This window comes from Aspergillus tanneri, assembly GCF_003426965.1.
Source record: "Aspergillus tanneri strain NIH1004 chromosome Unknown AapTan_3_pilon_pilon_pilon, whole genome shotgun sequence".
NCBI classification, from domain to species: Eukaryota; Fungi; Ascomycota; class Eurotiomycetes; order Eurotiales; family Aspergillaceae; genus Aspergillus; species Aspergillus tanneri.
In genome coordinates this window covers 1,793,816-1,807,956 of record NW_022984630.1, presented here as the reverse complement: position 1 = coordinate 1,807,956, position 14,141 = coordinate 1,793,816, and the positions used below count along the sequence as shown (strand labels likewise).

The window sequence follows — 14,141 nt, the reverse complement described above, 5'->3', positions numbered from 1 at the left end:
TAAATTGAGGTTTGTACTCTGTTCTCTGAACGACAGACAGAGAATGGAGTATACTCTCGTGTGACCCACTGATCTCCCATAAGTTCTAATCCCAAGCTCCTATCGTTCCACCGGATCCAGAAGATCCAAAAGATCCAAACGATCCATACGATCCTAAACCAAATTGAATTGGCCAGAACTGGATGACTAATATGAAATATCACGTGATTTTTTCCCAATCGGAACAGTCAATAAAGTCACGTGGTACAAGAGTGACACACGTCATGTGATCTTATTATACGGCATCACGAATCCGCATCGATATCGAAGAGCAGCACATCTTTAGCCTCGCCTCGCCTGCAGCGTCAGTCGTTAGAATATCAGTCCAGGAACCCCTTGCTACCATTGTGTTTCCACGGGTCAGGCCAATTGCCGCTTGGTATATATCGATGGTGAACAACATGGGCTATTGAGACCCGACCGTCCGAATCAACCAACGCCACATATCCGTCCCAAGCCTCAGTGTCCTTGCAAAGTCGTCGTACTACGAACATCCCTCCCGGAGCCGCATTTTAAACATGCCCTCAGCAAACAAGGGGAAAGGGAAAGGCCGCGATGTGCGTCCACCCCGAAGCCGCAATACGACCCCCAGCTCTGGCCCCACTGCCCCGGTCTCCAGCTACCTTGAGAACGATGTATCGAAGCTGCTCATTCCCCCGACTGTACACTATTCGGAGATCCTAGATCGGATGGGGGGTGTGGGCCCGATACCCGATTCCAAGTCTCTTGAGTCCCTAATGGAGCACTTGAAGACCCTCAGTCAACTCGCGGAAGCCCGTGGTGATGCCTGCAACGCCGGGATCAGAGAGTTATCGCAGAAGCGCAAGGAGATGATGGATGATGTCGAATCGTTCGATGGCGATCGCTCAAATATGAAGCGTGAAGCCGATGAAGAGGAAGAAGACTCGAAGGCTTTCAAAGGAGGAAAATTGAAGAAAAGAAAGGAGCGCGGGTGTAGTTCAAAGGAACATCGCCCGCTTGCTCATGGTGCTCACGAGCTTTCTCGGCAGGATGGAGTGGAAACCAAGGTAGAAGGTGGTAAGCAAACACATATCTCCTGCGATTGTTGTTCAGTCCGGATTGTCCTCTCTTTCGTTGGAAACGAAATCTAATTCCTCCCCAGTCTCATCACCAGCTTCAAAGAAGTCGAAGAATGTTTCCGAGGACTCGCCGCTCTCTCCCCCATCTCAGACGTCCCCTCGACTGACTGCTACCGCGCCTGATGGCCCTCAAACGGCGGACTCGCCCATGTCGAACGATAGCTCTGATTCGCACCAGCCAGAACCCGCACCAGCGGTGCCCCAGATCCAAGTATTCGGTTCCAATCCTCTGAAATTCGATGATCCAACGATCTATGACATCCGTGAGGTGACACCTGATATGACTGATGAAGAAAAGAAGGCCATATACTGCGTCAACCGCTTCCCTCCCAGTGACCTCAGCCATATGATGGCGGGTGTTCCGCCCGACCGGGATTTTAGCAATGCTAAACCTACCAACCAGGTCAGCGCTAACACTTTTCTCGCCTATATTGAACCCTACGTCCGTCCGTTGACGGAGGAGGATATTGCTTTTTTGAAAGAAAAGGGCGACCGTGCTTCGCCTTTCGTTATGCCCAGACGTGGGAAGAAGCACTACGCTGAGACCTGGGCTGAAGAAGACGGAATGATGGGCTTTGATCAATCCAACGGCGATCGGGAACGTCTCCCTTTGAATCAGGGCCGTGGGAATATCGACCAGGTGACAGATGAAACTGTGGAGACCGATAAAGTGTCTGTTGGACCTCTGGTTAGCCGACTTTACTCGTTACTACGCTACGAGCATCGTTCCCTTCCAGATGAGGGTTCATGCACCGGCGGGCAGGTGAACGGCGAATTATCCACAACAAACGGGCCCTTTGGCGGCGACTCCATGGACTTGGATCATCCCGTGGGGGAGTCAGAAAGCAAACCCCAGCCTTCCGCGACGTCGTTTCCGGATGCATCGCCAAACGGATTCAAAGTGCCGGCTGCCAAGCTGGACCATGCGCAATTGGATGAACGCCTTAAAGCTGAGCTTCGTCATGTGGGGTTCCTCGGTGCCGACGACAATCCAGATTACGATGCCCACTATGATGATGATATCGCACAGCGCTTGCGTCTCCTGCAGAGTGAACTGAAGAAACAGATGATCATCAACAGTGCCCGCAAAACGCGCCTTCTCGATATCGCCCGCGAACGCATGGCATACCAAGAGTACATGACCATTCACGACGACCTCGACTCGCAGGTGCAGCAGGCCTACCTGAAACGCACCCGAACACTAGGCAAGAGCAAAAAGGGATCCCAGGCCAAACACCGACCCGGTGGAGCCGGCGGTGGCAGCCATGTGGTCAGCGCCGCCGGTGTCGGCCGTCCTGCTATCGGTGACGTTGCCCGAACACTTATGGACCGTCGCAAGCGTTGGCATGATTGCATCGGCCCTGTATTCAAGGACTGCAAGACCACTGTTCCCTCCAGTATCGAAACAATCTTTGATGCCTCGGTGATGGCGGAGTACGAAAAGGCTGAACTTGAGGGCTGGGATGAGGAGCAGGAATGATTGGACAGCTGATGTCGATGGACCTGCTATACTTTCATGTACATATTGAACTTGTTTTTTATAACTTTCAACTCCCTATGGTCTGGATTGGTGGGATTAGGCATAGCTGATTGATAGTCATAGATCTCGGCGTCTTCCCGGAGCTGGCTGGTTGGCTAGGTTAATGATGAAGGGCGTTTGGGAAACTATGATAGTTTTATTACTATTTATTTATTTAATTTTTTAGTAGAGCTACAAATCGCTTGCAGTAAAGTAGATAATTCAACTTCCACTTATACAAACAACCGTTTCCAGTAAAATTCCCAAAGATACAGCCACAAACATTCAAACATAGCATTTGGGTATCCATAGACATAAACAAAAATCATGCAAATCAAGAAAGAGAGAAAAAAAAAAAAAAAGGAAAGAAAAATACCACATTCTAACGATGGATAATCAGAACTTCCCCTGGATACCGTTTCAACCTCGCCGTCAGATCCCTCTCGCTAATCTCCAACTCGGTACAGATCTGATCAAAACAATGCACTCCATCTAGATATTTCGATAACGTCTTATCATCGATGAAGTCTTCCTCATCTTCCTCATCCACCACCGTCCCTGTCCGGCTCCCACTCTGGACAGAGGTAGATTGATCTCCCCGCTCGACGGGCTCGTCGCCGCGTCGTTGCTGCATTGAAATCGGAGCTGGGTCGTCGCCCGCACTCGACGCATAGGGACTATTTGTGCCTGTTCCGGGGCCACGGGATGATGGTCCGCTGGTAGGGTAGTGGTGATGGAGTTGGTGGTGGGATGATTTTAACGGCGGGGCAGGCAACCCCGTTGTATAGGGGTATTTATGCACGCGGTATAGGAAGCCCTTGATGACGCCAAAGGTGATGAATCGACGTACGTCGATGTGGGCGAGTTTACGACTGTGTTGGATATACCATTGTTTGATGCTTTGGCCTTGTTTTAAACTCGCGTAGAGTTCGACTAGCGCGACGCCGTCAACGATGCTGTCGTTGTTAGCGGCTTCGTGGTAGATATCGTTGTCTTCGGTTCCAGCGGTGGATGTTGATATCGATTTTGACGCCGTGCTGGGACTCGTGGCGGGGGGACTCCCGTTCACGCTACTTATGTCGCCGGGGACGACTGGGTCGCCGGTGGGTGGCCAGACTGCGTCTGGGTCGTGGTATCTAGGAGGTTGGTCGGGGCTGAGCGTTGTAGATGTTGTCACTGAGGTGGCAAAGGTGGTGTTAACGTAGCGGGCACATTCTCGCTGCATATCTTCGTCGGAGCCGATGGTGGAGCTGAATTGAGAGGTGGGCGCATAAATGGCGGAGAAAGAAAAAATGTCCAGGAGGAAGAGACAGCCGTAGTAAAGGAGATGCCGGATCGCGCGGCAGGTAAGCGAGAAGTCGGTGTCTGCGAGGATCGAGATGATGCGGACACTGTTCACGCCGTTGATGTGTGGGACGATCTGCAGGTTCAATGAGAAATTGAGGAGGACGAGGTATCGGTGAGGAAGGAGGTCGTACCCGTTGCATTGTCAGATCCCAGTTCTCGTCCATGAAGGCCTGGTATCGCACGGTGAATAAGGGAACCTGCCAGGCTCGGACCGGTGGAGGAATAGGATAGACGGGGAACAATTTGACATTCAAGGTATTCAATTCATCTGGGGTCAATCCGAAGTCCATTAGGCGTGGTCGATGAAGAGAGTTAAGGTGCAAAATATACCAATGGGGATCATGCTCTCGCAATAATTATTCAAGTCCTCCATCAAAGTCTCACATAAACTGTACACCTTGCCCTCGCCGCTCTTCGAATGATCCCTCGACAGAAAGCCATTCTGCTCTTCCAATCCATGCATCAAATCGGCGAGTTTCTGGACCACACTCATGTATGTGCTGAAATCCTCTTCCTCGGCCAACACGAGACAGAAGTTGAAGATGAACTCATTTCGATCGTAGCGGAGGGACTTCATGCAAATGGGGTACCCAAGGATGCGATAGCCATTGGTGCATACCTGGATCAGGTTCCCACAGAGTTCCTGACGGGGGATCACAAAAAAGGAGATATCAGAGAAGGTGAGGAAAAGCGGCTGCGAGGGCGCGGTACTGGAGGGAACGATGGCCCCATCGGGGACTTGGTGGACGACTTTGGGGCCTGCAATAGTAATGAAGAGGCTGATTAGGATTGAACCAACACAGCCGACGGTGATTGTGGATTGGCTGGCTTACCCTCTTGGGTGTCGAATTTGCTATAGAAAATGGCTTTGATCATAGCGAGGTGGATGACAGATAGAAAAGGTCGGAGAAGCGATGGTTTCAGGCCACCATCGCATTCCTGAGTGCTGGTGGAGTGAGGGAATGGGAGTCGTCGGGACGTGGAGACTCGAAGCTCTCCGACCTGTCTTGGTCCACGCCGATCGATGGATGATACCTTGTAGGTAAGCGCCAAAAAAAAAAAAAAAAAAAAAAAAAAAAAAAAAAAAAAAAAAATTAAATAAAAAAATAATAAATTAAATTAAACATAATACCTAACGTTCCTAAACTTGACTATTTACTGAAACGTTATTATTGTGCGAAGCCTTCCCTATTGGAAAATGTTCAAGAAAAGTAACCATCACAATTTTTTTTAACGCAACGCTGGAAAGAAACGGCAAATGCACTGACAGGGTATTAGAGTCCCCAGTGGGGGTGAAATGCAAACAAACCAGCAATTCTAAACCAGTCAGCAGTAAAAGAGTATTGCGAGACCATTGATAGAGAGAAAACGCAGGGCAAAAAGTCTGCGAATTACGCCGGGACAAAGAAAGGAAAGTTAACACCACCGCTGATGCGCCAGAAATGCATCCAAGTAAGAGAGAAAAAATGAGCTCGCTAGAACCCACTAGGAATGGCTGGGAGAGTAACTATATTAGAAGCCACATAGGTTATCCCTAACGTGCAGCACCAGATGGTGAATGAGGAGGGCGTCGGATGACTGTACTCGAGGCGAGGATACCGGATGAAGTTGGGAGAATAGAGAACGATGCCGAGTGCCGAGTGCTAGTTCTACCCACATGGGGTATGGAAGAAGGCATGTCGTACAAGAAATTCAACGGCTGACCCGTTCGGATTGCATTGAGCACGTCAGTGTAGCTTCCACGTTCGCCAGCTTCCTTCAACCATTGCTCCCAATCCTCATCTAGCGGGACATTCACCCCCTGCTCGCGAGCAGCGCTCGCCGCAAGGATACGGTGGTTCAACTCTACTCCACAGCTCTCCATTTCCTCGTCACTTGACTCTTCCTCTACCTCGAGTGTTTGTATCTCACATTCAACATCGCGGTCAGTCGTGCTGGTGGCAGTGGTGCGAACAACATCCTCGTATATTTCTGGCTTGGACTCTTGTTCTCTGACCGGTTCCGGACCGTCATCGTAATTCACTTCGATAGAAGGCAACGGGGTGGGCGACGCGGGCCTGACACCGTCGGCAGTTGTATCTTGTACCTTGACACCTTCTTCCTTCTCGTACCGTTCACGTGCAGACTTGGTACCTTCCCAGCGACACAAAGAAGAGATCTCCGCCTCCGTCAGACCGAGCTCATCGAAAACCCTGAATAGTCGGCGATGCCAAGGAAACCGGCTTAGTCTCATGCGATGGGGTCCGTACGAATAGTCCAGGCCCGGGTATTGGGCCTCCACTTTGTCTAGCGATCCATAGAAGGTTGAGGTCTCTATACGAACTTCTGGGACTAGGTTACGAGTGATATGCGCCGAAAACGTCGCCGGGTCGCTCGTGCGCGGGCGTGGGAAGGTTGCGCTATGCACAATCTGAGCCAATGAAGGTTTGTGCATTGCGAAAGACGATGTATAGAGACAGGGTGGGTGTCGGGAAGCGGCGATCGAAACAATAGAGGAAAACCGTTGAAAGGGGAGCTGAGGTTGAATAGGGAGAAGAGAGAGAACAAAGACGCAAAGGAACCGACAAAAAAAGAAGAGAGAAAAAAAAGACAAAAGGGTAGGGGCAATAAAATATTTGCTAAATTTAGGAAGCAAGAAATGAACAAAATGGATAAGAAGGAATTTAAATTCTCGATTACCCTGCTTGCGGAAGGGGGAGTAGGGGATCGCCAGTCAATAGTTGGAAAATGAAGGACGCAATTGTATGGGGGAGACTAGTAGGGATCTGGAAGCCCGATCTCACTAGAGTTTCAGCGAGCACGAAGCAGAATAAGAAAAACCACCAAATATAACACTGCCCCAGAGTCGACCTCCAGAAGAACACATTAATAATATACAGCACATCCAACGGGGGATAAGTTAATGCGATGGGTGTTGCTGCGATTGCGGTATGCAGGCTGACGACCGATCACTCGGTCAGGAGAATGGCAGCTAGTAGCAGTGGCGGTTGTAATCGTAGTAGTACTTTAGTAGTGCTCCCGATAAGGAATCTCGCTGTGTTCGGGAGTTTCCAGGAGGGATGGATTTCTATTGCCCCTTCGATTCTTCTATTTCGGAGGAAGTTTTGTTCAAAATCAAAGTATCTTCGGACCCTGGATGGTTGTGAAACACGACCAGATATGACGGGAAAGCCGTACCCCCGTACGATTTAAGGTGCCCGAAGTTAGACCCGTCTCCTGACTTAGAATGAAGAAGGATCCATCGCGGGGTGGAACAGGGTTGATTTGTGAAACAGCGGTGTTGAAATAGAGACCGGAATAAGAGAGGGGAAGAAAAGGATGGATTAACGGAACGGAGTTCATGAGAAGAAGCGACTATATATATATACCCTGTCGGTTCTTCTGACAAGACCAACGCATGCAAATGTCCAGCGCATAGGAAAACCTGCGTGGAGCAAGCAGAGCTCACTAATAGTATGTAGTACCTAAGTCACTAGCTGTGGGTGAGTTAGCCAACTTAATTCCGGGACAACAGAGAGGTCCAGCGGTAAAAAAGCTCGCCATCGAATAGGCATTATTGAGTTGGCGAGCGGGCCCCTCGTCCACTCGCCGCACGCTGGCTATCTGCAAGGCCAAGTGGTCTGGGTTCCATGTCGGGCTTCATGTAGGTACGTGAATAGGGAAGCCCGAATGGCTCTGATAGGACTAGAACTTCCTTGAGGGACGGTCTAGGCATACGGAGTACTGGCAGCCCGTTAACACGGACAATCCCGACGATCCTGTCTGGCCCCAGTCAGCAATACTGGTGAGGAACAATTATCGGGCCAATCATAAGATGGCGAATAGAGAGATGATGGAAAAAACAACATCGATGGAGTCTGCCGGATTGGATTTTGGCGACGAAATTCGAGAGAATCACTGGCCCACGTGAGACTGGGCCGACGGGAGGATCCTGATTGGGTCAGATGATCTCACCTCATCCGATGGCGGATTGTGGAATGGCAACAACTCACCACTCCTTGGCCTCGTTGCATGAAATGAGGATATCAATTGCAATGCACTGAGCCAATATTAATACCGCTTGCCATCATGCTAACAACCAGGTCAACATGGGGTCAACCCCACATCAAGAAGAGATGGATGGAAAACCAAATCCCATTGACTTTGTATGATCATAATACCGTAAGGAACTTCCTGGCTGCATTTCAGCGAGAACTCTATTCTTCAATAATTAAACTCGGCTCGGTTCGCCGTCATTCTAAATAGACTGTTCGAGTTAAAACTGCCGAAATTCCACAGAACAATATTCTTGAATGTCAGCTTTGGTAAGCCAGCCATGCATGCCAAACCTGAGCTGACCAAAGATCCTGAAACTCTGACATTGACTATTATCCCCTACAGCGTTGGTATTTGCCAGTTCAACTCACATGATCCTTCTAGCGTTGACGACTTGTGGCCTCCATCCGGGGAGATACCTTGCTTAAACGAATGCCCATATCAGGACCATACGAATTGCGGTACTACCAAGTCGCTCGTTCCCTGTTTGAAAATCGACAAAATAACTCTAAATATTCAGTTATTCTAGATAAAGGTTTCAATTCTCCAGAAAATGCTAGAAGAGATGCTAGCTGCTATCTACTTGGATATCCTTGAAATAAGTGTATATTGACGGTACTGAGAAACAAAGAGAAATATCGGTTGAAAAGAAGAACATGAAATACAAAGAGTGGAATTAACATGCCTATTTATTTTGATAAATACTTGGGGACCGCGAATGGTTACGAATTAGCAGTATATACTGTTCTATACGGAGCACCGTATACCGGTAGATTACCTAGCAAATAAGGGCATTCTGCTCTAACTATAGTGACGGAAACCAACTGCAAGACCAGAAAGGTATAGATAGCACTTTCAGTAGTAAATAATATGCCAATACTGAAATATCAAGTGACTTACCGAAAGTCCTCCGATCTGATCAAAGGCCAAAGTCTCTGGGATATATGCCTTGAATGACTAAAATTAACTATTTGTTGACATGCCGTGTAGAAGCTGAAAGAGCCCAGAATTGAATTTAGGTAGGAGAAATCTAAAAATTGAAAGATAGCTATTCCCATAATCACTCTTGTATGAGATCTGAATGCTGTATGTTTTATGGATGTCCATCTACAGTAGTATGATGCAGAAACTAAACATATCGGTTATCATGCAAATGAAAGGTCAAGAAGAGTAGCAAAATGAATATAGATTACTAGTATAGTCGTTGACTAGTAGAGCATCATCATATATTGAATACTCTATGATCAACAGATTATCAAATTATATTATTATATCTGTTTCCGTACAAGCCATGCTAGGTGAATTCGTACGATATACACCTACTTGGGCACCACCCCTGTTCAGCCTTCTCCCCACTCCCCCTTTCTGTTTCACAGTCCTTCAGATCATACTCTGTCTCTAATATCGTACGCAACTCGACCTCCCTCTCTAGCCAGGCAACATGGAACCCGATCCCTGCGAATATAATCGAGATTTGCCACACACGCTGCAGTGCTTCTGTGTAGGCTCTGACAATATCTGGCTGGATCTGCTCAGAGAATCTGTGTACGGATTTGCCCGACGCTTGCTGGTATGCGTTACTCACACGTAGAACAGCTGAAGCTTCGGGGTGCTTGTCCAAGCCAGCGGCAACAACACTGGATAAAAACCTGTTATTGAATATTGCAGCTGGAATGGATACCCCCAATACTGATCCAAAGGGTCAAAGGAAAGCCCAGGTTGCTGTCGATGCTGCGATATCACTTTCCGAAAGCTGGGCCTGGCGGCTGGTAATGTGGATGTAATGACTAAATCTGATCCAATGACCGCTAGAATTGAAACCCAGGCCCCTTGAACCGCTCGTCCCACGATGAGCATCGCCGTCGACTTCGCGCCTCCACTAGCCCCACTGACCAAGGCAAAGAATAAAACTGCCGAGATCGAGGGCCATCGTCGTCCAAAGACGTCCGCTAGTTGACCGTAGAGAGGCTAAAAGGCAGTTCTATCGCTTGCCCGAGCATCCAGTTCGTGCCCGTCCTCCAGAGATAAGATGGGCAGGTCTAGGGAAACACACCCTGACAAGAAAAACGCATTTACAAACCAGATGCAGGCCTCTCCAGCTTTCAGGTCACGAGAAATGGTCGGTAAGGCTGTCGAGGTCACCGTCGATTCCACTGCGATGAGAAGTGAAGCAACAGCTAGACCAGCAAAGATCAGCCCAAAACCGCCAGTCGTAAGATGACTTTTTGCTGTGGCGAGAACATTGGTCTTTGTGGACGGTTGACGAGGCAGAGCTATAGGTAGGAAAAGAAGGAGCATGTCCTTTCGTTTTGGCAAGGAGATACAATCATACATTGAGGTCTATCTCATTGTTTTGTTTAATGAGGGTTATCCGCTTCTAGAAAGAATCTGTTGGCTGTGCTACCCTGTACTTTAGGTACAGTACTTACCTAGGTACCTCCTATCTCCCAAAACTGAAATTTTATTTTTTATTTTTTTTTTTTTTTTTTTTTTTTTTTTTCCATTCTCACTAAACCCCATGCAGCCACTGATAAACAAATACTACCTAACATCGGGCAGCCTGTCCGTATTCAAATTACTATTTATTACCTGCATTCGGCGTCTGTCTTAGCGGGGCCTATATGACCGTCTGATATACATTGGACCATCTCCATGTGTGGTTTGACATCCTATACATAGCACAAAGCAAGTTGTTGATAGTAACTAAGACTGATAATTCCACTTAAGTAAGTCGTTCGTTTCAGAAGTGTCGTAGTCGGTGCATATCACAATTGGGTACACTGGGGTAATATTCTATCTACCCAAGGAAGATACATAGGTACAGAGTACTCCTTTCATGTATGTGGATTTCTCCGTAGTTTCCTAGTACTGGTGATGGGCACATGGGCTTACAGCTTTGCGTGGTTTGACATCGGAATCGGAAAAATACTCATCGTGGTCCCACTAATGCTAAGCACTCGGACCACGATGAGCAACTATCAGTAACTAGTTAGCGGCCCCTTTCAATAGGACAAGCAATCGCTTCCAACATTATATGGGGGTCAGATGACCAGGTGGGCCCAATTAATCGAGTTATCTAGGGGGAGGGGCGAGATATCGCGAGATGTCGTGCCCTTTGATACCTAAAGTTACCTACTGCCTTGTTGCCATCTGCCAGGGGCTGAACCCGTAGGACCTATGAGGTAGGCTACATATCAAAAGGAATCGTTGAAGAAGGAAAGAAAGAGAAAAAAAAGGATGTCGGTCATCGAGGACCAGTAGGGCCAACATGGACGGTAGGGACCATGGTCACGAGATGACTTTACACCATCTTAGTGTGCCCCAAGGATGTAATTACCGCATCCAGTCAAGAATATTGTTTGCCTTGATCGGTGGGGCTATAATATAGTTTTATCGCAGCTATATACTCTGGCAGTCCGAGCATAATTTACAGACCCTGGCAATTCTGATAAGCTAAGTGTGGCTTCAAGAGAGTCCATAATGAATTTTGAAATTAAAGCATCTAAGATTAGTGTGTGGGGCCGGCGAATCACCAGGAACGGCGGGATCGCCGGGATCCACTAGGTACCCGTTGCTAATCTTGAGTGGTCTTGCATTATTTATCACACCTTAACTGATCTATCCATAACCATAACAATCATAGCAATATGCCAGCACCGCAGCTGAGAGCTGGCAGAAGCAGATCTAGAACAGGATGTCGCACCTGCCAGTAAGTTGGACCTAGTATATATGTACGCAGATATCTCTAACTCTGCAGCGCCCGTCGTGTTAAATGTGACGAAACCCCTGGCGCTTGTCAGTAGTGAACATCCACCGGTTGGTGTTGTGACTACGACGTGCAGCGTTTGCCTTCTAAAACCACCGCCGTGAAAGCCTTTAAGCAGCAACAGCTAGTCCCACTGAACCAGACTGTTGCAGGTGGGTTCCAATGACCGATAACATCCGACAAGAGGAGATGTTTCTCCTACTTTAAGTTTTATACCATCCCCAGGCTCCTGCAACTCTGGGTCGGACTTATGCCAAAGACTAGTCTTGCGGATGTGCTACTGTTAGCCCGCGGTCTACCATGCCGCTGTCGCTCTGGGCGCGACGCACTAGGAAGCAGAAGTCTACAGAACGCCTACTGGGACAGGATATTAATACGGCCTGGCATCGATTGACTACGTTCGAGGAGCGAACCGGGAACAGGACCAGCATCGCTGTGAATCCCATTATTATGATGAAACCGTCGCTCTCCAGGACAAGGTTCTCTCAGCTCATATCTCGCAAGTGTTGGTTTTGCTTTGTCTCATACCGTCCGCCCTGCTGACTCTCCATTTCCCTCGCTTTTAGATGGGCATCTGAAGAGGATGAGGAGCTCCCAGATAAAGGACTTCGCAAAAGGCAGCCGGTACCTGGCCTTGCGACAGTGAATTCTGAGCTTCAGATTCCTTCTAGGTGATATCAAGAGGCTTTAGGAATTTTATCAGTTCCTTTAGCTTCCACCAGAAAGCGTGGGACTTGGCAGTTCTGGTAACTTCTTTTCCCTTTGCAGTAGAAGCGGCAGGAGTAGTAAGAGCCATTCGCAAATTACTGTCTTGCAATCGTAGGGCATGATGAGGGAGGCCACAGTTTCCAAGCGCAAGGAAGCAAAATGGATTCTGATGTCATTAGGATCAGATTTGCGTAACAATTTTCCACAAGCAGCCACATGGCATGGTTTCGTCAAATGAGCTGGTGATTCTGTGTTATTCTGATAATTTACCGTAGAACAACACTAATAAAGGTGTATTAGCACTATCTAGGTAATAAAAGAGGCTGAATTAAAAGGACATTGTTGGCGACATATTATTAACAGATAGGTAGCGTGATGATTTTTGCCCGTCACAGACCTTCGTCCCAGCTGGGAAGTAGGCTGCTTAATGGATCTTCAGAACGATACAGGAATATGTCCACTATTCTAGGTCGAGCTGCCATTCTTGTGCCAAATTGGCGCCAGTGTCTGGTGCAGTCCTGATATTGCGGTCTTAGGACCAGCTCTGTCTTGCTACAATCCTCACAAGACAAAATTCTTGAGAAGACTTCCTTTGCCTGGTGCCAAAAAAAGACGATCGCCTAAGGCAGAATCGCTTAATACCCCACTCTTAAGCAATCATTCCGATTCGTACCTTGACAACAGTCCGAGGAAGTTGAGAGGGATGTTGCCCACAATCTTTTCTTCATCAATGATCATCCCCGAATCCTCGTTTGTAATGCTGTGCATGGCCCATGGTACTCGTCCATCCAGACTACGCCTCCGGTGTCGTGGAGTGCGTGTTTGGATCGGAAAACATTACTACAGGCATCACACACTACTACAGGCATCAAAGACCAGCCAATTGTCTCGATTTCCCGATTTGGTCCATATATTTTGGATATTATCATTACAGTATGATGTATAGAGGCGCGACGACCAAAACGGCAAAGCTAACCGGAAGTGGGAATTCACAGGTCCTCGGTTTATACTGCTAATAATTACTGTACTTCAATATCCTCTAAATGCAATGCTATCGCAAACAACCTTGGTGCTAACTGGCGCAGGACTGAAATAGATTAGGGAGCCAGTAAAAAGGATTTCTAGGTCAAAATATCATTTGATTTGATGGCCAGCATGTTGGACGACAAAACCTGGTCTATGAAGGACAACTTAGGATATAGCGTGGACATAGGGAAGTCGATGAACGCAGTATGTGATTGAAAATAAAGGGACTATGTAGACGGATGCGTAACCCTGCTTTTTGTGGATGTCCTAAGTCATTATCATTTCAGGAAGGCTCTTCTTACATAGACTGGTGACTGTTGTAGAAGAAACTGTTCCTTCTAAGCAGCTGCTCGGATAATCTCTCCTTGAATAGTATAGTTATTTTAGTGGCCCTGACTAAGACTCTATAACATACTTTGATCGCTCCCATACAGCATGCGTATCGACGAGTTCCCAGTGAATTTATATATTTACATCACCACCAGGTTGTGATACCTGCATCAGATTAAGTATTCCAGTATTGGTCTAGCTAAAGGTTCCCCACAGGCCAGTGAACACCGTGTACTCTGTTGAAATTTTCGGAAAATCGAATTGTCCCGTC

General features: G+C 47.8%; 4 protein-coding genes across 4 annotated transcripts; 2 read left to right on the top strand and 2 right to left on the bottom strand.

Moving 5' to 3' along the window:
• Positions 1-557: 557 nt before the first annotated feature.
• On the top strand, positions 558-2,619 carry NGG1 (histone acetyltransferase NGG1; the record flags this gene model as incomplete). Its single annotated transcript, XM_033569063.1, has 2 exons — positions 558-1,077; positions 1,163-2,619. The coding sequence occupies 2 exons, from the start codon at positions 558-560 to the stop codon at positions 2,617-2,619; spliced, it is 1,977 nt and encodes a 658-aa protein (XP_033427869.1).
• Positions 2,620-3,040: 421 nt separating this feature from the next.
• On the bottom strand, positions 3,041-4,881 carry NPR2 (nitrogen permease regulating protein NPR2; the record flags this gene model as incomplete). The annotated part of the gene is made up of 4 exons (XM_033569062.1): positions 3,041-4,078; positions 4,137-4,273; positions 4,336-4,764; positions 4,839-4,881. The coding sequence occupies 4 exons, from the start codon at positions 4,879-4,881 to the stop codon at positions 3,041-3,043; spliced, it is 1,647 nt and encodes a 548-aa protein (XP_033427868.1).
• Positions 4,882-5,539: 658 nt separating this feature from the next.
• On the bottom strand, positions 5,540-6,439 carry ATNIH1004_004391 (uncharacterized protein; the record flags this gene model as incomplete). Its single annotated transcript, XM_033569061.1, has 1 exon — positions 5,540-6,439. The coding sequence occupies one exon, from the start codon at positions 6,437-6,439 to the stop codon at positions 5,540-5,542; it is 900 nt and encodes a 299-aa protein (XP_033427867.1).
• Positions 6,440-12,106: 5,667 nt separating this feature from the next.
• ATNIH1004_004390 (uncharacterized protein) lies at positions 12,107-12,481 on the top strand (the record flags this gene model as incomplete). The annotated part of the gene is made up of 2 exons (XM_033569060.1): positions 12,107-12,309; positions 12,373-12,481. The coding sequence occupies 2 exons, from the start codon at positions 12,107-12,109 to the stop codon at positions 12,479-12,481; spliced, it is 312 nt and encodes a 103-aa protein (XP_033427866.1).
• Between the last annotated feature and the right edge of the window lie 1,660 nt (positions 12,482-14,141).